This window comes from Zonotrichia leucophrys, chromosome 10 (assembly GCF_028769735.1).
Source record: "Zonotrichia leucophrys gambelii isolate GWCS_2022_RI chromosome 10, RI_Zleu_2.0, whole genome shotgun sequence".
NCBI classification, from domain to species: Eukaryota; Metazoa; Chordata; class Aves; order Passeriformes; family Passerellidae; genus Zonotrichia; species Zonotrichia leucophrys.
In genome coordinates, this window is record NC_088180.1 from 7,884,798 (window position 1) to 7,910,404 (window position 25,607).

The 25,607-nt window shown below is 36.2% G+C and overlaps 1 protein-coding gene across 1 annotated transcript in view; it reads right to left on the bottom strand.

Moving 5' to 3' along the window:
• Window positions 1–1,450: 1,450 nt before the first annotated feature.
• LOC135452497 (protein unc-13 homolog A-like) overlaps window positions 1,451–25,607 on the bottom strand; it is a 31,688-nt gene continuing 7,531 nt past the window's right edge. Inside the window, exons 4-9 of the mRNA XM_064722629.1 lie at window positions 22,987–23,086; window positions 19,808–19,925; window positions 17,998–18,121; window positions 13,975–14,110; window positions 2,053–2,157; window positions 1,451–1,520 (exon numbers count right to left, since the gene is read on the bottom strand). Coding sequence (XP_064578699.1) covers window positions 2,136–2,157; window positions 13,975–14,110; window positions 17,998–18,121; window positions 19,808–19,925; window positions 22,987–23,086 — 500 coding nt within the window. The 3' untranslated portion in view covers window positions 1,451–1,520; window positions 2,053–2,135. The remainder of the gene's footprint in view (window positions 1,521–2,052; window positions 2,158–13,974; window positions 14,111–17,997; window positions 18,122–19,807; window positions 19,926–22,986; window positions 23,087–25,607) is intronic.

The following is a 25,607-nucleotide window of genomic DNA, read 5'->3' on the forward strand; positions in this document are numbered from 1 at the left end:
GCATATTAACTTGCTTACTTTACCATCTTCTAATTCCTGACCTCAAAATTACTTTGAAGAACAGAATCGTATTTCTTCCTACTGCTACTATTGCTTTATTCAAACACTTTGTAAGATCTGAGCAAAATTCAGCTGATTCATCAAGTCAAAGTTGCTGACTGCATAGCATTAGTTATTTGGTTTTAAACTCAGAAATAACTTTATCCTACTGCCTAGGCAATTAAGCACACACTGAAGGAAAACTCCTCACAGAAGAATTTATCTTAAGGCTATTGCAACCTCTGTCTGCAAGAAAAAACTGGACTATTTGACTTGTCTGACCATTATGTTTGGTTAGAGACCAGGATTTTTCCTGCCTGTCTCCTTCCTGAGCTACCACTGGCAGAAAAAAGGGAAACATCAAACCAGTGACAGAATTGGATGCAGAAACTGAGATCACGTGAATCAGGTAAGTACTCTTCCCACACTATCCCAGCAGAAACAGATTTCCCCCATCACTCTTTTCACACAGGCACAGTCTATGGATTATCATGAAGACAAGAGAACTCAGTAAAAAAGAAATAGGACTTGGTCCCCAAAGAGCAGGAAAAAACCAGCTCAAAATGAACTGACGAAGCTGTATTTTAGATGGGGTTTGACTCATTTACACTACGCAAGTTTGGCTGTGCCATTAAAGCACAGAAGAGATATTTTACAGCACACCACCTGAGAATAAGCAGTGTTTCCAAAAGGCCTACACACAAATGAAACAGGAAGTCTGTGGCTCTTCAGTTTCTCACAGGTACACACCAAAGACAGTTGCTGCGATTCTCAGAAGTTATCAACAACAGTTTTGCACTACAGTCTATGCAGGAAGACTGGGCAAAAACTAACAACATGTGAATTCCCAATGACTGATGTGAGGTAGTGGTTTGCAGTTTAACAGCAATAGTGAGAAAGAAAATACTTGGCCTTTTATATGGTCAATAACAACACCAAGTGTTCATGTTAATTTCCCTTAATAATTACAACTAATAAAAAAATCCATGTTGAGGCAGTGATATCAGTAGAATTTACAAGTTTTTTTTCTGGGAGAAAATGTTCTTCAAACAATTTTTATTAATTATCAATGAAGTACTGATCTTCCTAAGTAACAAAAATTATTTAGACAAAGATGTGTGATGTTATGGTATCTGGATTAATATGCAATATCTGTAAGATGGCCAAACTGCAATCACTCCTCTGAGACTAAAGAAAGGCTCAAACTCTCACCCTTTTTGTGCTTCAGAATAAAAAAATCCTGAGGTGATGGAACAGCACAGATTTAAGAACCAATGGAAGAAATTGTCTCAACTACCAGAAACTTGGCAGTCACATCCTCACGTCCTGCTTACATGAATTCAAATTCTCCTTGACACTGAATTTTTTTTTTAAATTACAGTGATACATCAGTAGTTTTAAGAGTCATTCTTACCTTCTGGATAGCCCTGGCCCATCTTGCTCTTGCAAAATTACCTCCATTACCTTGGTCTGTATTTCTCCTGAAGAAAAGTAGGGAAAAAAAAGTACTCAGAACAGAAAAGTAAGAAAATAAATAATTAAAAGAAATCTGATAAACCTATGGATGAGCAGATCAAAGTCAGACCCATCACTAACTCACAAAGACATCTTTGTATTACAGGGGTTTCCACTAAAGCTAAGAGTTTACTGGCTTGGAAAGACACAATCCCTGCTCCTCGTATAAACAAGGTGTAAAAGAACATTAGCAAAGGAATATATTTCCCAGTTACAGTGGCTCATAAATCAGGATTACAAAGTCTTTAACATCAAATAGCAAGAGGAGAGGCAGAAAACAACTACAAAATCCAAACCACCAAGACAGTGAAAAAAAGGGAAACCTATGAATTTCCTCAGTAAAGGCCTTTCGCCTGTCCTTGTGAGGCAGAGACACTGTCACCAAGTCTTTGCCTACTGCACTTAAGGAGTTATTGAGAAGCCAAATAACATAAAAACAATACTCCCTCCACCCCAAAAAGTACCACCAGACAAAAACTAACTTTTACTCCAACCAACCTTTGAAATACAATCTGTTGCATATTTGGCTGCCCTCACACAGAAGTTGCACACTTGCACAGGCCAATTATAACTAGGGCTCATTATTCAGCTATTTCACCACACCTGTGGAGAATGTTGGTTCAAACTGAAAAATACTAATTCCATTAATGGCTGTTAAGCACAGGTTAAAATAATTAGTGTGGACTCCACCACTCCTGCAAGATTCTAAAGTCATTCAAAAGCCACTACCTTGTACAATACCAGTAAAGTTGCAGAATAAAAATTATACAGTAAAATTCTACACATAAAATTTACAGAGGACAGTAGAAGACTGTTTACTAAGTGAAGTTTTTGCAGTATATTTATATTTTACATCAGTGCCATCCCTTGGTCTACACATTACTGTTTAATTATCTTGGACTTCTGGAACAGTGCTCTTTTATTTGAGGAGAAAAATGTTCCCTCTGATATGCACAGCTGAGTGCACATGATACAAACTAAGTATGAAGAGGCTTGCCGCCTTCTGCCCTCATCTCTGAAGCCGCATGTTTGCTGGTCCAGCCTTTTTCCTCTCCACAACTGGCTTTTGTTTTCAAAAATCAACCAAGTGATACTAGTAATTGGTCTGCCCCACCCTGCAGTTGTTAACTAGACTGGAAATACAGGGTAATAATTAACGTTAGGGACTACCGGTGTAATTAACCTCAAGGTCAGATGGAGATTGGGTTGTCAGCGCTGATTCAGAGGGAACAGAGAGAAACAGCTTTCTCTGCCTTAACTAAAAGTAAGTAGGGAAAAGAGTATTCTTAAGTTTTGAGGCATAATGTAGAGAGGGGGACAAAAACTGGTTTAACTGGTTTGCAGTGCTTTTAGGAAGTCACCAATCTCTGATCAGGCTGCTGAGCAGAGCAGTCAGATCAGGTAGTTGAATACACTACTTATGCCACTTAGAAACTCAGCACAGACACAGCAAAGAGCTGTTTCTACTTGTCCACTTCCTGCTGACACAGTGATGAGTCCAGTTTGGACAATTGGTTGTTAATGCTCGATTCAAATTTAGTGAAAGTAATTAGTTACCTGGCAGAAAAATGCTTTATCAATACCAAACAAAGCTTCTGATGACATGTGCTTTACAGGAATCCCAGCTAACAAAGCCCACCAGATACTGCTGGGAATCGCCTGTCCTGCTAACTGAACTGTCACAAGGAACATGTGTGCCAGGCAAATGCATTACTATAATTTTTTGAAACAACACACACAGTGGATTGGGGAACTTCACAGAAACATGAAGACAGAAAACAAGGGAATTGTACCTGATAATTAGAAGAGCATAAAATTCCCAGTGACTGAACAACAAAAAGTTTAAAAACAAATGACAAATGCCTTAAAGAGTGCCTGAAAATCATAGTGATTCACCACCCCTAAAACATAATGACCAGCTGTGCTCTCTGATGCTGTGCAGGCCACAAGAACAAGATGAGGAAAACTACAAGAGACACCTCAGGAGCAGTACAGCAATATTCAGATCTGGTCAGCTCGGCAAGAAGCCCAGGTCAAAGTTCTGATGCACTTTGCATCAAACTCAGCAGGCTTTCACATCTCTTAGCCAGAAGGATCAAAATAACCAATCTCGCAGTTGTTTACCAGCCAATGACAGGTACGAGCAAAGGAATGCACAGGCTAGATAAAAACAAGGGCTCTTCAGTCTGGTTTATCAAAAGCTAAAGATTTTTAATAGAAAACAAAAGTTACACTGGCACTTTTATTTAATAGATGTTTTCCCTTTTAATTTTGCTGGCCAAATACATTAAAATTGCTCTAGCATTGGCAGTGATGATTTGCATTTTCATACTATCTCTTGTAAAATTAATCTCACTACAGACTTCATTGTAAGGCAGTTAATTATAGAGCATATGTAGTGTGGCCACATACAGACAAAAAACGACATCTTCTGAATGCTTATTTGTTTGTAATAGGCAATCCTGAACATCTGCATTAATTTCCAAGTATTCATCACTGAAGTCAATTTTATCAGCTTTGAATATAACTGAAACAAACTGTGGAAGAAAAATTGAAATAATTACATTCTATTATGACATTTTTATTTGGCAATTTCCACTCCCCACTGGCAACAGTGAGGCTGAAACTAAAATAATGTGCTTAAATCACTCTCCAATGGATATATCAAGTAGAGTTATACTTGGATAGTACACTGCCACAAAAAAATTCAGGGGTTTTTTGCATTAAATGTGCTTTCCAGAATATTCTAGTAATGGTCATTCTTGTACAAATCTGTGATAAAGCTGATAATTTTGAGTTTTATGCATTCTTTTATAGCTCAGGAGGGGGATAGAAAAGAAAGCAGAATGATGAATATCAGCTCCTCTGATTTTTAGAATACAAGAATGGTACTTTCAAGAGTATCATTTCCAGTACTGTAACTTTTGTAACATGCACAACTTAGCATGCATTGGAAGTAAGTCTGTAACAGGCCCCCAAACACTTCTGTGAGGATTTACACACTTGTTGCTAATTTAGACTGCAGCAGCACAAGTTCTTTGGGAACATCTGTTGGTGTAGTTGCTACTGCGGTCTTGCACACCAGGCTAAAGCCACGTGAGCAATATTCCATACACCTGAGCTACAAAAGCCTGTCCTTGTTCCAGCACTGGTCATTAGCTGAAGCTGATTGCTTCAGCTATAGTTTCTGAAATAGTTTCCAGCTGAAAACAAGGAGGTTTACAACACTAGCTTTCACCTCAATTCATGCACTTGGTAGAAGGGCACACTATTCTTACTGGAAAATATGTCTGGGATATGGAACTATAGAAATGGTATCCTGTCAAGGGTTATTAGACTATAAAACTGTAATTCAATTTAAAAAATTTTATAGGCCTCAATTATACAGTATAGAAAAAAGAATAATTGTAACATTAAAAAGCTGTGCAGTCTGGTAAAACACTAAGAACTGTAGGCAGTACTCGTCCATCTTTGCTATAATCACATTTATAGGAAATTAATGATGTGGTAAAATTGCAAAGCAAAATTAAGTGATCTAGGCATTCCACAGTTAACTAGGCGACAGTAAGACTTACTTTTTTAAAGTCTTGCATAGATTAATACAATTTAGTATCATCCAACTGCCTCATATAGCTATTTTGGTGTGTTAGTGGCAAAAGAAAGCAAAGTTTCCTCCAAGATACTACTTCTGGTAGCACTGAATCTACATCGCTACACAGGTTCCCTTTTACAGATGTTCAAGTTGCTCTTGAAAATTTATTTTTAAACAAACAGAGCAGATAACAAAACTTACTATAGGTCAGCAACCAGTCATTCACGCCTACAGTAAAATTTTATGTTAAATCTGAGCACACATTTTTCTTTTTATTTTGCTTTCTTATTGTCTAAAATAGTAAGTTTCCATAACCATATTATCATCTTCAATCATACATTTATATTACTGCTTTCACTTAAAACAATTTACAGTTCTGAGTTGTTGTGGTTCTTGAAACTAAAATTACAATTAAAAGTTCCCCTAGACTTTGGGACAAGGTACTAAATTTTGTAAGTCTGAATTTTGAGAACATTACTACAGTAACAAAATAACACTTCTGGATTTCTTAGAGATAACCTTGTTTAAGTGCCTAAAACACATAATACAGCAATAACATCTGTTTTCTAGCCATTCAGATTAAAAAATTTAGCAATGCATGAACAGAAACTAAAATATGCTTGCATATCTCCTTTAGTTCAGTTTTCCTTCCAGCCCTCTTTTACAGGTTACTTACCTAATCATTAAGAATTTAAGTCTTTTATAAGAGCTACAACTTTTGACCCACCTATAGAGCAAATTAAAAAGCCTGAAGGTATGCATTAACCCTCATAACAGAACTCTCACTTTCTCCCATTTCAAATTTTTTCTCCAGTTCTTCACAATATTTTCATAGGCATAATTCACATTGATATTGATCTTTCTGTCTTCCTGAAGAAAAAGATCTGTTCCTGCCTGCTTTCAGTAATACCCCTGAGCCAAGTCTGCATGGCTGCTGAAGCTAAGCCAACAATTACTGCAGCCTGACCACCACTCCCCTCCATGTGCACAATTAACGATTTGGTGCACGGAAAGTGCCTCCCTCTCCCTTTTGTCTTTTGACTCCTTAGACGGGTCTGAAGTCTGACCATAGCATGACTTGTTGAAGGGATGCTGCTGTCTCTGCTAAAACTGATTCAGAAACTCCCAGCTTGCTTTAACAGTTACTTTGCAGTAATATTATTTTAGTGTTCTGACTTACAATATCACCTTAAAAAATTATTTTCCCTCACAGATAGAAAAATAGGAAACTCTTCTGTGTAGCTGAGAATGAGTACTGGGAAAATGAACTAATAACTATTTTATTTTAGGCCACTTCAAATGTTTCATCTTCAAAATATGTAGAGGCATTTTGGATTTAACACTGTGGGATTTTCTTGTTATCTGATTAACTATTATTCCCAAACATTAATATAACCCTTTCTTCAAAGATTGGGTTTGTAAGATAGGGTGACATCCTGTTTTCATTATGATAGGAGGAATTAATTCAATTCTATTAAACCATCTTCTAAAGGACCACGATAACTACAGTAATCAATACCTAAACATTTAAAACTGCAATTCTTACCACTCAGAGCTATGAACTGGATTGTAAACTGTCATTTAGATCTATCAAAACTACAGCTTGTGATACTCATCTTGTACACTTAATACAGTGCCAGTAGATAATAGCTTGCACTTCACCTTATGTTGCCATAGAACAGCAGCTTTGGAGAAAGATTCTATTTTTAAGGCCTGCCAAGACAGTAAATCAACACTTTACAAAGTAACTTCCAGGTTTTTCTGATGGATTTAGAGGTACTACAAGGCAATGCTGCTACCTGACAAACCCCTACAATATTATCTCCTCAGTTCTTCAGTAGCTGCATTAGTGATTTCCAAACTGCAAGATGTTTATCGAAACAAAAGGAACATGCAATTAGGACAGAAACTGATTGACAAGACCAAAGGCTATGGCAGGAGACAGGTGGCACAAGGAAACACATGTTGATGTGAATAAGACATTATCAAGACATTGTTCTGCTGTCCACTGAAGTTGCAGCTTTTAATCAATCTTGAATCTGTCAAAGTGTCATCTTGGATTGTTCCCAGAAAGCAAACAATGTCTATCTGACACTTAGAGAAACTCAGTGAATTTCTCCAGATTTTGCCTGGATTTGCCACTATGCAGCTATTTGTTAGTCTCCAATTTCTTACTTATTTCAATACTGTATCATTAATTCTTTTTTTCCTCTAATATACCCAACTCAAAAAACAAAAGTATCTGTATTTTTTCCCCTAATATATACTGGAAAGGCATATTTCTTCAATCAACTAAACTCAATTTTCTCCTACAGCATCTCTCCATTCATAACCAATGCCTAATATTTCAATTTTATTAAAAAGCCATTAAAACCAGTATTATAAAAGTATTTGATTGAATATGCATGCAATAAACAACCAAAATAAATTGCTATGCAAGTATAATAAACTGATTCCAGTGAAGTTCACCCTGCTTCTGAATAGAATGGTATCTTTCAGGGTAGCAGTGTATAGATGAAATATGACACAGCCATAGGAGTCCAATCAAAGTTTGCATAAACATTTGCTGCTTTTCCCACAGCAACTCTCTTTTCTCTCTTTGTGTAGCTCTTTATGTGGTGTTCTTATGCTCCCACCTGAAATGGCTGGTGTTTTTAGAGTTCAAGTCATACAGAGAAAGGGAATTTCTCTGCAGAAGAACTGATGTCTGACAACTATTTTAGCTTTTCTATAAATGAACAAATTTTCTAGTAGTTTCAAGGGAATACTTGCACAGAGGTTGAATCTTTTCAATCTTTTACACACAGCTATAAGCATTAATTAGGTAAACTAGCTCCCAGAAGCCAACAAGGTTACCTTAAAAATTTACTATTATGTAAGGTCTAAGTAAAATGTGTCAACCTTTATAGCAAGTAAACCTTTTGGGAACCCAAGATAACTGCAGAACAGTTATAGACTTAATACAGTTACATGATACCAGAAACCTCTAGGAAGGCATAGAACCTAGTCTAGGTAAAAGAAAACTTCAAAAGTCTTTCCTGTTCCTTTCAAGCCTAAGGAGTTTATAATGAATAATGTTACATTACACAGAATCTCAGGGAGCGTCATAATGACTTTTCATTTATTATGAAAAGTTGTCACCATAGCAAACAACACAAAACTATGAATATTAATAAGGGAGCCAATTAAAGCTCAGTATCAGCTCATATTAGGATGCAAAACAATCATCAGAACACTCCCAATAACTACAAACAAAACAGACACTTGTGAATAGACTGAAGGTAAAGAACCTCATAAGATCTGATAACTGGAACAAGCAAAACAGTATGGACTGGTGGGGATGGATGCTGGAAGAAACCAAGAGCAATTTCTGCTATGTGCCAAAGATATTTGCATTTTATTTTAATGTGTAATCCATTTTATAATTGGGCTCTGTAGGTTATTTCATATATACAGCAGGACATGAAATTTGGCTGAATATTTTGTGCTAGAGCTAGATACTATTCCTCCTTTATTGGAAGTTTTTCCAAGATTGTCTCATTCGTGTATTGGAATGCTGGCTCAAGCACAGCTCTGCCTATGTATCCACTGAGCAGGACCTCCAGTCCTGGACTCACTGCAGACCCGAGTCTGACCCTGCTGTGCTGTTATGGACCTGCCTGGTGCTCACTGCTGTGCCCTGCCCTGGCTGCACCACTGGCCCTGACCCCGAGCTCCAGCAACTGCCAGTTTGGCCTCGGAGCTGTTCCATCAGCACAGGCTTCTGCACTGTAGTTTGACCCTTGCTGCCATTCCCAGGCTTGCCTGGGGTACTGGGCTGGGGCACTGCCTGCCCTGGCCCTGCCCTGCTGGGTTATCCTGCCTCACTGCCCCTCCCTTGGGAGCAGCAGCTCATCCTCACTTACCTACAGCCCCAATCCTGCACATTTGTACAAACCCACCTAGGGATGAAGAGTCTAGCTTTCAGATGTGCCACAAAGATTGGATTCTTAGGTGCATACTTCATAATTACTAAAAAACTTCAAATAGATTCTACCAAGAACTTCAGGATGTTAGTTAAAGCATTTGACTTCAAAACCAGTCAAACAAAAATAACTTACCAAAATCTATTTGGGATAACATTAGGAAAGAGAATGTACATCAACATGTCACATCAGCTCACCATCACTTACTTGTTCTAAACTGCAAATTGCCTTGCAAAATAAATCTGTTTGCTTCCATACTACAGTTCCTAACAATTTCATATGCACTTAATTGGGGTTTTTTTCTGACACAACCTTCAATTCCCTAATTTTTTCTCAGTTATCTCCGTGTTCTTTTTCTCAATCTCTTTCAAGTAAAATATTTTCTCTATATATTGTTAACTGCTAACTTATCTTGTTTTCCACTTTTTTACTCAAAAAATTTTAAAATATACTAATTAAATGTAAAGTTGTCATAGTTATAGAGACATTAAAAAGCCCACAAAAATTGACTGAACTTGAAATTCACTGTATATATGAGATTTAGCATTCTCCACCCCCAATTTTAAATTTTGTTTCTATTTCCTCTGCTGTACACAGCTACTGTAACAGTCTTGAAAATTATTTAGAAACATTTTTTTAAAATTGTCTGTTAAAGTACTACTTTTAATGGAACCAAGGGCAATAGTTTTAGGCCACAGAAGATGAGAAGGAAACACATTTGAGAGAGGCAAGAGGGTGGAACTGAAATAGAAAAGGGCAGCAGAGCAGGAAGGATCATCAATGAGCATGCGAGTTTGAGTGACAGATGAGAATTAAGCCTGGGGTACAGTGGAATGAACTCGCAGCACTGTGCTGGTACACAAAGGGTTTAATTTTACTTAAGACTTTCATTGAAAAGATCTGCATTACTGTAATTACATAAATTAATAACATTTATTTACAGTTTTAAATTACTTATTTATTATACAAGAGTAAACATCACCTCAAGCTGAATACCTTCCTACCCACACTGCTTTCTGTAACTCAAGAAGAACAAAGCTGTCCAGGAGGCCAAAGAGCTCAGAGGAATGATCTTTAATATGTGAAAATAGCTCAGACCCAGGGAAGCCTCTTGGTTCAGGGGTTTTGATATAAACAGCTTTTTACCTTGCCTTTGGAACACACAAGTGTTTAGAGAACAGCCTATGAATAATAATTAAATGCAAAACCACCAATCACTAATTATAATGTCAACGTCTTTTTATATTTTGAAAATAATCTGTCAGTTCTGAAAGCTGGGAACCAGGGGATATTCATAGCCAAAAGCCTTGCATGTGATAGACATCTTTTGTTAAATGCCTCTTTTTTTCTTTTGGACCTTATTTGTTTTGGCAGTAAATAAGAAGCAATAACATGTTATAGAAAATCAGTTATGCTTACCTATTCTGTAATTTAAATTCAAGGACTCTCTTGCTGAATGATCACAACACAAAACAAATGTATATATTCAAAAAACTATCTGTTTAAACAGATGGGTGTTGCAGTGTGGGTATGCATGGAAATATGGCTTTAGTTTAAGGAGTTCAAAACCTGTAGCCAAGAGGTGGAGGTGAAAATTTTCATGGTTTAGAAATAATTTTATGCTTGTCTATCATTTTTTTGTGTTATCTAGGCACGAATAATGACACAGATCACTGGAAAAATGGCTGTAAACTGACCACCTCAAATTAATTTAGACCTCAGCAATTGTTTGCTTCTCTCTCTATGGAAAGCCAAGAAAGATTAATTACATTTTAAGAGGCCATTTAATGCCCATGACGTTTCAAGCACTAAGAAACTTCTAATACTATTACATTGAAGCTTTCTTTTCTGTTTCATCCATTTGAAAATAAATATGCATTTTACTGTCACAAATGACTACGTTAGTTAATATCAGTTTAATGATTATATAAAAACCAACTTTGCTAGTGGCTGCAGATCACGAAGTCAAATTTTAGCAATATAACTCATTTTAACACAGCAGTTACAGTACCCAAGCCATTAGAAAAGACAAAGCACTGATAAAGCCAAACACTTTAGAACAAGATACTCAACCCCAAATTTGTCAATACAATCTATGTAGGTCTAGTAATGTTTTGTGGGCACCATATCCCTTCCTGTGTAGGTATACACCACATCCATTCACTTTCTATGAAGGCAGAAAGAAATAAACATATATGGTTTATTATATATCTAAAAAATGGATTTTAGTTGCCTTTTTAAAATGTAATATTTTTTCTCTTTGTTCAATGCTCTACAGAGAAAACAAGTATCACAGGACAAATCAATATTTTAAAAAGAAAGATCCTTGTCCCTGTTTTTGTATTTCCCTAGGTTTTGGGGTTAGTTGGTTGCTTTTAAAAGAAATATTTGCTCCACTTTGCTTGTTTTGGAAATGCCCCTAATCAATTTTATGCTTAACAGGTATATCTGTACATTTCTGGCTGTTCTGGCTATACAGCAACATTATTTCTACCTCAGTGGTACCAGAGATTAACCATGAAATTATTTTTCCTACAAGTAGTAGCATTCAGCACTGGATACTAATAATGCATAAAGAGTGAACAAATTGATTTATCCTATGGCTACTATGGAGAGGTGCAATGAAGTATACATTAAATAATTGATTGCTGATTTTTAAAAATTCACAGTGATTCACTCATTAATTACATTATAGAAAAACTCAGATGATTTATGGATTTTGGGGTATTTTTTACTAATGTTTTCCCCTTCTCTTTTGGTCTTTTTTTCTAAGCCTCTAGGAAAAAAATATTGCTCCAATAAGAGGTTACTTAATTTACCACATCCTTCAAATTTTGATTTAGTGAGCTTTTGCTTTATGGGAAAATGTTACTCAGTTACACTTAATTAGTCATTAGTCTACACCTAAAGTCAGTAGCCATAAACATGATTTATGTACATAACCAAAGAACTGATGAACTGAAATCAGTCTAAAAAACACTTAAGGAAGAAATTTGGAATATATCAATACTTAAATATTTACAGGACAGTTAATTTCAGTGCTTAATGCAGTTATTCAAAAGAAATAGTCTCATCCACATCCTGGATTTTTAGTATAAATGTATTTTTACTAAAAATGTATGTATGTATTATACTAAAATGTATGTATTTGGAATAAATACACATCTCTAAGTTTTAAAACAATCACAATTCTGTTCAGAATCTTTGAAAATACCTATAAATATAAGATAAAATACCTATAAATATTGGTAAGTATCTCTACTTATACCTATATAAATATAGCTATAAATACAGATAAAAGAACTTTTCATCTAAAAATAATAGTTTAGTGCTGACTCTCAATTTAGTACTATAAAAGCTCATTGAATTCAATAAAATTATTTGGTACAAAGAGGGTAAAGAATTCCATAGTCAGACTGGGTTAGCTTCTTTTGGTTTAGCTTAACCTGCTCAGAGGCTCAGATCTCTGCTGAAAATGACACGTCAGCACAGATGATATGCTAATGACTGGACATGTGCTTAGAACAACACAGAGAAACAGCTCTTGAGTGCTGCCATTACTGACAGCTCTCACCCTGAGGAAGCACTTGTACTTCTCTGTAAATACCCTGCAAGGGCTGACTGGGAAATGTAAATGGTGAGGCTGACAGGCACCCAAGCAATGCTGTGGCACCCTGGCCACGTGCAGTCCCTAACTGCCTCCTTGAGCTTGAGCTTTTTGTAGATTCTAATTTCCTAATTTTGTGTATAAGTTACATGCTCCAGGACCCTGCTTTTTTAAAGTACATGAAAAGGTGGTTTAAGGGCATCAAGATATTTTTGCCTCAGAGAATACTTTACTTAATAATGTATTAGTTTTTATTGTATTTTCTCTCATGTTTGAGCTTATTTTCTAGTACCACTGCTGTTAGACATTATTTAAACAGGAGCAAAGTGCCTGACACACCAAATATTCTTGCTGCCTTTCCCAAGAGCCTTTTCTACCCCTCATCAAGGCAGAACACCTTTTGGAGTGGCAGCTGCTCACAGTGCCTTTCCTGCACTGCTAAGGATAAAAGACACCATGAATGAAATATAATACAGTCTGTGACAGCTGCTATGAAAGCCAAAATGAACAGTAGAGGGAACTTCTTTTCTCACCAGTTTGCCTTTCAAAAGAAGTGAAGTAATTATGCCAACACAGAGAAAGCTCTCCCTGCTCAGAGACCACTGCTGAGTGTTCTTAGAGGCTGACTGGGCTCCCTCCTGAGCATTCAACTCCATTGAGCAAAAGGTGATGGCAGAGAAATAACACATTTGTTGCCACCTTATTCCTTGCCCCTTCCACCATTATGGATCATCATTTTGCACATTCACAGAAGCAGAAAGACAGCAATTATCTTTTCCCTGCCTTTCTTTTTTTCCACTGCGTTCTTGTTTGTTCAGAAGAAATAGATAGGAAATATTAATTCTCTTCTAGAAAACTTCCAGAAATGCAGGCAGCCTATCTAGGTAAATACATTAGCTTCAAAAATGGAATCAAATGTCTTTCCTGCTTTCCAGAGGAAATAGAATAGTCACAATACCCAAGCATGTCAGGAGTTGCTTCCCCATCCTTTCTTAATATTTCAAGAAGTCACTATGGAATAGCTGAACCCTACGTAGACACATGCCCAGGGATGAGAACAGGAGAGGTGGACATGTATTTGCCATAAAAGAACATAGAAAAGCTAATAAATACCTGTATTTTCTTTACAAGCTTAAGAGACTTGCATATTCCTGCTTAAAATAGTTTTGTATGTATCATGCTGACTTTCAGATATTCCAAAAAAATTAAAATCAATAAATGATATCACACAGGTCTGATGTGACAAGGTAAAATACCTGAGTTTGCTTTCTTGTATGCTGAGCCCACTGTCCATGGATGGCTGACTGTCATTTGTAACTTGATCTGAATATCTTGTATGTTGGAGGGGTGTCTCTCTGTGCCAGCCTCTGCAATCTAAATCTCTGTGGGTATCTGTAGAGAAGGAAAAAGCTGCTAGAAATCTTTCAGCCCATTTTACTTCTAAAAGAGGAAGCAATATATAAAATTCATTATCTTAACTGATTAAATCAATAGTAATAGGGAATTATCAAATCCATTGCAAACATTGTAATGATTAAATCACTTGTTACAAGGACAGTAGAAAGAGTTCCAAGACAATCTTCTGATTGGCACTCTAAAAACTTTGAGAGACCTAGACCAATTACTTTCTTGTTATACAAAGTTAATTTTACAGCTTAAAAAATTACCTATGGCTGGATTAGGAAGAAAATTGATTTTTAAAAGATTTTCAAGTTCAACTTGCCATGTATTTTTTATGGCACCATGCACAGCACTCTGAGATCTAGGTTTGTTTGATTGGATTTTGGTTCTGTGGGGTTTTTCTGTATTTATGTAGGGAATCAGGCTCTACTTTAACTCCACATGCTATTGGTCTAGAACTGAGGGCTTTTTTTCCTCCCAACTCTAGGCTCTTGGGAGAAACATGACAAGTCTGCAACTGGAGGTACAAACTGATCTCCTGCAGAACATTTTGCACTACAAATCATCCTATTAGCTTTAGTGAGAGGGAAGGGTTCACGATCTGACCCTGATTGTGAAGAAGTTTTCTTCCATAAAGATGATAAAAATTTGTGTGCCCACCTCTTTTTTTCATTTTTAAAGTTTCACTTACAGATTGGAAACAATGTTTTGTTTACCATCACTAGGTAAGCTGCCAGAAATTTATGTACTATCTTTTGCTCAAAGTGAACACAACACTGTTGCAAAACATGCAAAAAATAAAGACAACACTCTGGAAAACAGAATCTTTCAGTTTTCCTCCTGCATATGTTAATGCAGACTTTTAAATTGTAAATATATGTCAATTATTATACTAACTAAAGTGGTCTGTACTTAGAATTCTATACAGTGATGCATGAGTTTTCACAGTCAGTATATTATGATTTGTCAGGACTTTGCTTTTTGCTGATCAAAGTTGTATTAGAACAATTAATTTTCTCACTTGCTAATCCCTTGGCATATCAGTGCATTAGTACGGTGACTAATGCAGAAACAGGGATTAAATCTCATCATTGCTACTTCATTCTTGTTACTTCACTTGCTAATTAGTGCATATGAAATTTGTGATAACGAGTTGAATTAAAAGCAAGCCTAAGATGTGAGTTGGGCATGGTATTTTCCAAAATTATTAATGAAGTAAAAGTTCTGTCAACTTTTAGTAGGCTACTTGGCAAAATGACATTTTCGCTCCCAAGACACACAAATGATCATGCAAATTACAGCTATTACTAATTACTTCAATAAAATTACCTTGAATTTCTTTAGATTAAACTCTTTATAAAGAGTATAAAGGTATAAAAATGTTAAGGAGTAAGCTACCTATTTCTAATGCTGAAACTGAGAAAAAAAGACACGTCCTTTAAATTTTCTTCTGTTGTCTCTTACAAGAAATGTCACAGTTGAGACAGCACGACACACAAAATATCACCATACAATTTCAGCAAGCTTTAAGCATTAAGTCTCTTCACCCATACACAGTAACACCATACCCCATCAGAAGGCTCCAGGCGTCTGCCCATACAGAGGAACATCCTGCCACTTCAGAAGGCTGCAAGCCTCTGCCCCCTTGTTCTTTAGCTCAGCCTTTTATCCCCCTGATGTTGATGCATTGCACCTGTGTGCCCTCTGCTCCCTTTGGAGGTTGGTCAGTGCCTTGGGCACTCCCTGGCTCATTGCTGGCAATGCTGCTCACCTGCTGCTCACAGCTGTAGCTCATTAGGGATGAGGCCTGGCCACAGCCCCACTCCCAATTACCACAAACTGTGTACCTACAAAGAAAGACCTAAAAAATTTGAAGGAAAATTATCTTATTTCATAAACTCCTGATTACCCTTTAAAAATTTTGACTTTTAGAGACATGAAAAATATTTGTACTTCACTGTGGTGTTTATCTGAAGTCAGTATTTTATTACTGTGACTCTGGTTGCAGAATTTTAAATATAGTAGGTATTCACTTTACTTAGAAGCCTTTTAATGCAGCTCAGTTTAGCTGGCAACAGTGAAATGTCTACTTTACAGCTACCATAACTGACATTAAATCATACCTCTAGAAAAGGCACTGAACTACTGATGAGAACATACTTCCACAGTACTTCATGCAGGATTTCAAGTCCAAATGAAGTCATACTATTAAAGGAGAATGGGAGGCTCTTATATTTCTGCCCATTATCTAGCATTCTCAAATGAACATCTTCCAGGAATTGTCAAAAGTAACTGCAGTCTTCTACCTTTCCAGTGTTATTTGTCATAATAAAGAGGCTGCACTGATTCCCACAGTCAATGAGAGATCTTCAGGTGCTCATAACTGAGCTGAGTCATTCAATAGGACAAGCAATGAAAATGCCCTCGCCAAACCCCAGGTGGATGATAATCCTGGCTTTCTCCATAACCAAGACAATGATTTTGAGTTCTCGCTTCTATGAACACAACTATAGCGTAAGAGTGACCTCTACAGGATCTTCACAGCACTCCGTGCCTACCGTCCCAGGGCCTGCCTTGGGAACTTTTTCAAAAGTATTTGTTTGAAATCAGAATACAAACTTCAACATACAAACCAACAGTCTCTCCAAGAAGCAGCCTGAAATAAGCAAAAGTCTGAATTTACATATTGTAAACACACAATTAGAGGTCCTATTTCAGATTTACAATAGGTTTCTAGATATGAGAATGATGTAAGGACATAAAACATTCTGCTAATTCAACATATCAAACAAACAAAGCAAACAAAAACCCAAATGCAACTAGGGAAGAGGTTATAGCTCAAAAATTTTTTGGCCAACTAGCAAAGTAGTAAATTTTGTTAAAAAAAAAAAAAAGAAAATTAAAAAGAAAGGGGAAAAAAAGGTAGACTATGTTGCTATGTTGTAGCTTGTAAGAAACTAAAAAATAGCCCACAGTCACTTTGTGAAAAGATATGTATTCCACCCGATGTATTAATAGGAATGTAATCATGCAGACTAGACCAAAAAACAATTTATCAAGGTTAATCAAAGGCAATGCATTTTAAAAATAAATTAGACAATCAAAGAGCATATTATTGGTATAACTTCTAGACTTCCTTTTCATATAGTTTCTTATTCACACTTCTTCACTTTTTTTTTTTACTTTATTCTTACATAAATTTTAGGATTAATCTTTTCAGACACAGCTCATTAAACTATTTAAAGAGTAAAATGTTAAGCTAAATTGTTAAGCTAAATTATGCTTGTGACCTTAATTGGAGATAGACCAAGTCTAAGGACTGATAATCTTAGTAAAATCAATCTTGTATTTTATCTGGAAGCAATGTGTGGTGATGTATTATTTGAAGTTCAGTTTCAATTTCTACCCTCATTTACACCACAATCATATACAGAGAAATATAAATAGTTTCCATCTTCATATGCACTAAAAATAAGGGCAGACAACCATTGCTAGGAAGGTAAAAAAATGCTGTGAAGGCCTGGATTTTATTAAAACTTACATTGTGCACTGGTCAAAGCTGATGTGCTGCAGAGCTGTAACACACAGGCTCTAGCGCTGACCTTGAAGGAGGTACTTCCTCCTTTAGCTCTCCAATGCACATGTGGATCCCCACTAGCTACTGAAACTGCTCATCCAGCTCCCTGTGGGATGTGGTCCTTACTTATCAGTGACAATGACCAGTACTGATTGTGAAAATACTCTAGTGATGAAGAGGCATTTAGGATTCTATAGAAAAAATTGCTATTTATTGGTGTATTTCAGGAACTCACGTGAAATGACAGGAACTTAGAGAGAAACAGAATGGCTGGAACGCTGGACCTTAATCTGTAACTCACCAAATGGTAATGCAAAGTAGATATCTAGTAAGATCTCATGAGAAGTTGGTGTTTTTGTGCCTTGAATCTCACTTCCATTTTTTATTACTTCAGAATGCAATCTCCACCAGGAACCTGGGCCTTCCTAGGAAAAACAGGTTATGGAAATTACCTGGGCAGCATTTACAGCATTATCCACTTTTTGCTTTTCCCTAAGTCAGTAGGAGCTCCTTTATAGCACCATTTTAGTATTTTCCAGCTTTTGTTGATGTACTAGCTAGGACTTCAAATTTTCTCAGTCATCAAATTCAAAATATAACATTTGCATGACAAATAGACATTAAGGTTGTCAGATGATTAAGACACAAGAAATATGAACATTGAAAATTACTCTTATCAACAAAGATTTTCCAAGTTCCCCTTTCAACGGGTGCCAAACAAGTACACTCTAGCAAGACTGAAACAATCCATCTAAGTTAATAACCAAGCCAAAAAAGAGCTTCTAAAGTAACACTCCCTTGTAGGCTATTTCTGAGTTATAAAGCCCAGAACAGACCTGCAGGGTTAAGACCAGAAGGATAAATAACTAGGAATGTTCCACAGCGGACTAATTATAAATGAAGGTTTAGAGGATCTGAAGAAATTAAAAAACAATCTCTTATCTTGCATCTTTGTTTGTTTAAAGTTTCAGTACTTAAAAGCAAGCCACAACCTCTGTGTCAGCAAGTTGTAACTCAGCAACAGCTTGGGCAGCAGAGCAGAACAACTTGCCCTGGGGCTTGAAATGGCACTTGGCAGCTGTGATAGAGTCTCTTCTAATTTAAGCAGGAATTACTTTCTTCCTCTGCTTCCATTTTCTGAGAAGAATCATTGAAATGTCAGTTCAATGTATACATTAATATTTATTAGCTCCTGTAAAGAAATGGCTACAGAGTCCAACGAGAGATACTGCATGAAGTTATTCCCTGATTTTCTTACCTTTACCCTATCTTCAATTGCCTTTATGTTTCGTAAGTATTAAAGAAGGCAAACAATTTTTATTTGCAAGGATTAATTTCATCTTCTCTAATTCACAGTTACTACAAAAACAGCCTACAGGGACCATACATGTGAAAGCATATTTATGACTGGGAGAATTGTGGATTATTAGAATAGAATACCTCTACCTTTTTCAAATTTATAAAATTGTGCAGCAATTGCAGATTGCTTCAGTATTTCCATACTCCTAGAAACCTTTTTTTTATTTTATAAAATTTTTTATAAAATACTGAAAGCAAGTACAACCATTCTGGTGGCCAAGTGACTATGGTGGATGTGTAACCCCTGTATTGACCCAGTTTCCTCACTCACCCTTTGTCTTCACTGTACTATTAATTTCTTCTGTAGCACCACAGGGTACATTTCTGTTTTCCTCTCTGAGACCATGGTCAATTCCCACGAGAAAGAGAACAACAATATTTGGCCCATTTTAAGAGAGATTTACCCAAGGTCACAAAATGAAGAGCCAGACCATGGAACTTGATCTAAAATTCTTTCACTCTAATCTTATAAACCAAACATGCCTCTCTAATTGTTCCTAAGTTGTGCTGAACCTTAACTCACCTTGTGTTATACCTGGCCTGGGATCTGAGCCATTTCTCCAGGGCATACAGCTAATGCACACCAGTTGTCACTTTGAGAGCCTCGTGTACATTATGCCTTAATATTACAACTGAAGCAAAGGAGTTAGAAGCATACACTGCTCACAAATGTTGTTATCCAGGGAGTCCAAGAATGGGAAATTTATTGGATTTTACTCAGTGCTTTATATTTCCACAGAAAGTCAACTTACATCTGTTGCATATTCCACAGTGGCAAGAGGAATCCATAAAACTCCTAAAATGCTATCCCAGAGCAAGCCTTTCTTCCACAGCTCTATAATGAAGCCCTTTCCATCAGCACTGATTTCACTATAAAGAATGAACAGAGATCAGTAAAATGAAAATGTAACCTCAACTGCTCAGCAATCTATCATAGCAATTTATTCTTATCTTCTTACAGCAGATACAGAGGTGGGGTTTTTCAGTATACTTGTAAAATACAAACTAGCAGGATGAACACAAATGTGAGACTGAACAAGCCAAATCTCAAGTCTTATTGTTCAGGATTGCCCTTGTGAAGTGATGAGGACAGTTCTGCTGGAGCAATGGGAAAACATCTCTCAACTTCACAAGCTGCAGATCCAGACACTATTTTAGTTGTAATTAAAGGATACATGCAGTTTATTACTAGTTAGTTTTGACCAAAAAAAATACCATATCACAACCTTATTTTGCAAGAAGTCAAAATCAAATTTTACGAGGCCATATCACTCCCTCATGACAATATTAAGAGAGAGGTCATTTCCTCAGGGAATGCTCCCCATTACAGAGCATTTCTGTAAATATGAACAATATAATAAAGTAGATATTGGTGTCTCTCCTGGACTTATTTTATGTAATCTCTGTTAATTTTAATTAGCAAAACTCATCTTCAACTTATTTGTGTGGGGTACCACAAAGCATTACTGTGTACTTAAAGTCATCAGGAAAAGAACAAATTATATCAGAAAATGGCAGGTGCCACCTCTGAGACAACTACTTAAATCATCACATTGCTCTCAAAAACTATCCTGCATCAAGGTCTAATTTTCTGATGTACTTGCTTCATGCAATTGAATAGATATATTGAATTTTTTGTTTTATTCAGCTTTTTTCCTTACAAATATGTTACCAAAGACCAATTGCACATTTTTACGTTCCAGTATTTTTAGATCACAACCTTTAAACTGACAACTGAATAGTGAAACTGCAGATTGAAAGGTTAGGCAATAAGCAACTTTTAAAATGCAAGCAGGTAATGTCTGCAAGCAATGGAACAGTTTTTACTGCAGACATGGAGTGAGAGTCCTTAAGATAATGAACTAGAGTATACTCACCAAAATCTAGATAAATATATTTGTAAATGCTTGTTTATAATCCTTTTTCAAAATCTGCTGTGTTGTACAGATAAGTAGGCAGCAGATGGAGCTACAGCAACCTCATAATGCGATTGCTACAAAGGTGGTTTAGTATTCTTTGGTAATTAGTATACTACAAATTAAGAAAATAATCCTTATAAATTGGTCATTTTTAATGATGGCATGGAACGCTCGTTTACATATAATATGAACAAAAGCATATAAAAGACCAAATGAAATGTTTTAAATAATAATAAAACATTTCTCAGGAAAATTTAGATGTTAGGTTACACACCCTCACTTAGGTTACACACCCTCACTTTAAAATATTTTTTAATTGCCTCCTGCCCAAAAGGTAACAGACAGGGCAAGTGCTGAAGTTTAAAAATTTCTCAGGAAGTAGACCAATTACACTGTCATCTGATCCATGCCCAATGGTTTATAGAACTATTATGTCTAAATCTGCAAAGTTCTGAAATAATCATCACAGCAGAATATTATCACAGAGGATTGATTCCTCTACACTGAAATGTGACTATCTTTTCTACAAGTGAAAGCTGCAGAATAAGAATGGTGTTTAAAAGGTCAGCTATTGATAAAAACTTTTCTTAACTTTTTCAAAGCCAGATGTGGTCTTCCTCTTTGGATAATTGAGGCTGTGGCTCTGAACAGTGTTGGAGAAGCCTGCTGACCAGAGTGCTGGGGAGGAATCAGCCCCAGATTAAGATTAGTTTGATGAGGTCAGAAGTCAGAATTTTTATAACTTCTATAATGTGTCTTCTGTAAATGCAGAAAATGGCATGTAAAGAAGGTACATATGTTGACCTAATGTTCTTCACCAACTCAGAGTCTCCAGCTAAGCAAGACAGCAGTTTGCTACAGTTGTCAAGAAATCAGTTGCATGAAACCAAAAGAATATTCTCAAATCAACCATTATCTTCAGAAAAAAAACTGTGATGAAGATACAGTTCAAAAAGGAGATTAAGAACATTGTGCATTATGCAAAATAACTAGGAAGGAAAACTGAAGAAGCTTTTAGAAATTCCATTTTTAATACTGAATAAAGTGAAATTAGGAAGGAGTGAGTTATTTCAATCAAAATTTCAGTTTCAGCATGCAGTCAAAATATATTTATAGATTTTGATAACCAGAAAGTATAGAAAAAGTATGCAAAACAACTCATTCTTTCAACAACATTAAAATATTTGGACTAGAAAAAACTAAAATGTAAAAAGGACATTCTTCATAGAAATAACTAAAGCAAACTAAATGTTTAATTCTGTAAACATATTTTAACCATCTGTAGACCTCAAGAATAAAATTTATGTTTCCATAACAACGGTGTGATAACAGACAAAGATTTGTGCAGGGAAAAAGGAGGGAACAAAAACGTTGGAGACTGATGTACTAACTCAGAATCTAATGGGATTATATTTATTTGGTTTAAGTGCTTTGGAAGTTGAAGGCAGGTTTCCTCAGAATGTCAGTCAGTGTAAGTGTTTGGACCATCCTGACCAGTGAGGTGTTTATAAGGCTCTATAGAAAAGAGTATAGCAACAGAATAACAAGATGGAGAACAAAGTGGGCAAAGATCTGCAGACAGAAGTGAGAATCAGTATGAGTCAATGATAAATAAAGTACCTAAACTGGCTGTTAAGTAGATAAATTAATGTATAAAATTAGAATAATTCATAATGAAACTGAGTGAAGAAAAATCAATTCGTGTGAGGATAGGTTTGAGTTCTTTATTGTCTCATTCCTTGTACTCCTAAAACATACTTAATTTAATTTCATATATGGAATTAAATTTGGAGACAAATTCTTCCCCTTATTGACTGCTGGCCCTTATCTGCCATGTGACTTGCAAAATTAACTTGGGCTCCCCAGAATTAGTCTGGCACCTTTTCTCTGAGCTGGATACTTTTTCCCTGCTTTTGTGCTCTGTACATGACCTCACACGCACTAAATTGTTCTACACTATACAAATATATCAAAGATACAACATCAATTGATAAGAATTCCTTTTCACTTACAACATGAAGTCTTGTTCCCAGCAAGGCTCCCTTCCCCTTCGATCTATTGTAGTGCTTTTCAAATTTTGGACTTTTAAAACAACGTATGTTTTGGATGTGTCTGAAAAACAAATAACCAGCACATTAAACTCCACTTTAGCTCCTTCCAGAAGATGAAAACACAACCATATGGCAGCAAGGGTTTAACACATCCCTCATACACACCCTCCACTGGTGTGGGTCAAACACTTGGATGTAAACAAGGAAATTCTTATTAGTTTTAGTAGGACTACAACAGGAAAACCTCTGCCCATGACAGGTGGGACAGAATATAATCCTAAATGTGACTATTTTAAAGATCAGGTTCCAGACACAGCTTTTTCCTGTTCATCAATCCCTCTGGAAGCTCTCACAAGAAACCAGTTTACACTTATTTTCTGCAAATTAGGATTTTTTTTTTTTTTGCCTTTTAATTGATACAATTATACTGGGGACAGCTAACAGGTTTTTACGTCCAATTAAGGCAAGGCCATAGACTCATAACATGTAATTCAGTCTTTGTGCATGAACCGAGTTCTGTGTATAGAAGCAGCAGCAAGATGGGTTTCATGTGCAGTCCCAAATGAACTCAGATTTTTATAAACCCCTCTGTAAAGGCACAGTGTGAGTATTCATAAAATCAGACCTAATGAGCAAAAAGAATAAAACTTTTAAAATTCCAAAGTGCTTGAAAACATAACTGACAGAAAAAAGCAGAACTGAGGGCAAACTCTATCCTGTAGGGCCTGACACAGGAATTTAAGGCTGCGAAGGCACATTCTATCATCTCAATGAACATGGCTTTTTAGTTTGCATGCATGCAACACATCCTTCACTACCCTCCAGCATCCTAGCTGAGGATTAACATGGACACATGACTGAAAAAAAGATTTATTTTTTAATACAAGCACTGCCAAAATACATATATACAAGACATAGCCAAGAACAGAATTTGTGAACTGTCTGGATTACCAGAGGTCAATCAAACACTCAGAGCTGGAGGGAAGCTGTCAGTGTCTACAATAGATCACTGAATAGGTTGTATCAAATTACACTGCACTTAACAAAAGGTGTGAAGGAGAAGCGTACCCTGTGTACATCCTGGATGTAGATCTTATTATCAGGACCGATTATAATATTTGAGCAAAGAACTAAAGATATCATGTAACGGAAATTTTTTGTTTTAATAAAAAAAGTCAACAGCGCCCAATGTTATCTATTTATTTTCTTTAACTCAGTGGACAAGTCTTCTCAAACACGACTTTGTTTTTATACTGAAAAAACGTGACAAAGTCAATATGAATTTAGGAGTCTGGTCACTTATGTGTGAGAAACGGCATCAACAAGGCATGGTTCACACACCACCAATTCTGTGTAACTGAGGCAAACAAAACAAAAAATTTGCAAAATCTTCTGTAGTTGCAAAACTTTTTTGTGGTTGGGAGAACTTGCAACTCAAGGTTTGAGAAATTTTCAAAAGAACTCTAAAGTGCTTGGCTGAAAAATAGCAACCTACAATGTTTAACTTCAGCTATTTAGAGCATCCATGTAAATTAAAACTACTACCAGCTTCCCTCATAAATAAAATTAATCACCTTTAAATGAAGCCCTAAATTATGAGGTAGAAACTTAAGCCCACAATTTTAGCGGAAATCTGTTTCATTGTTGCATTATTTCATATTCAACTCTAATTTCCCATTTGTAAGTTTCACATTGCTATGTGCCACACCAGATGATCAAACCTAATCACCTGGTATCCTTTTGCAGCTCCTTTTCTAGCATGAAAAATAAAAAATATCTTGGATTGCCTGCCTTATATTGTTGCCTGAAACCCTGTCATCTCCTTTTTAAAATAGCTACTTCTCCAGGAGTTCCTTGGCCTCTTTGGCTATTCTCTGCATCTAAATCTTACCCTTCAGTGCTTTTTGACTAATTCATCCTCCTCTTTAAATGCCATGAGTTATGTCAAAAAAGAAAATGTAGATATTCTACCTTTTAAATAACTGAATATGTAACCCCCTTGAAGAATAGCACAGTCAAGGGTGAATATCATTACAATACCCTGGCACTGGAGAGGAGCTGTCAATTTTGCTACATGATAAGAAGTGCTGTTTTCACAAAGCCATTATTGCAACTTCCAACCATTTACCTGTCAAAAACTGGAGGCAAATAATGCAATTTTTGTGAAAAGAACTAGGGCAGGATATCCACCTGCTCACATTTCAGCTTTCAACCCAAAACAGGGTTTCTTTTCCATCATGGCTGTCTTGGTCCTGGTGGAAGGTCCAAGACAGACTTGTGTTGACCTGGGAAGCTTGGTTTTGCTCATATTTATTGCCTAGGGTAATACTTGATTCCATCAGTGTCTCCTGTCTGTGTTTCCTCATCTGGAAAATTCAGACACCTTCTCCTCCCCACCCTGGCCAAGCTAAAGTACTGTACTCTCCTTAGTTATAAAAAGTTTCTATTGACCAATTTAGGTAATTAAATTATGTTAAAATTTTCTTGTTGAAATATATTTTAAATATCACTAGCTTACAAGACAATAACATTTCATAATTTAAAATTAAAAATTGTCTCAGCTTACAACTTTGGTTGATAAT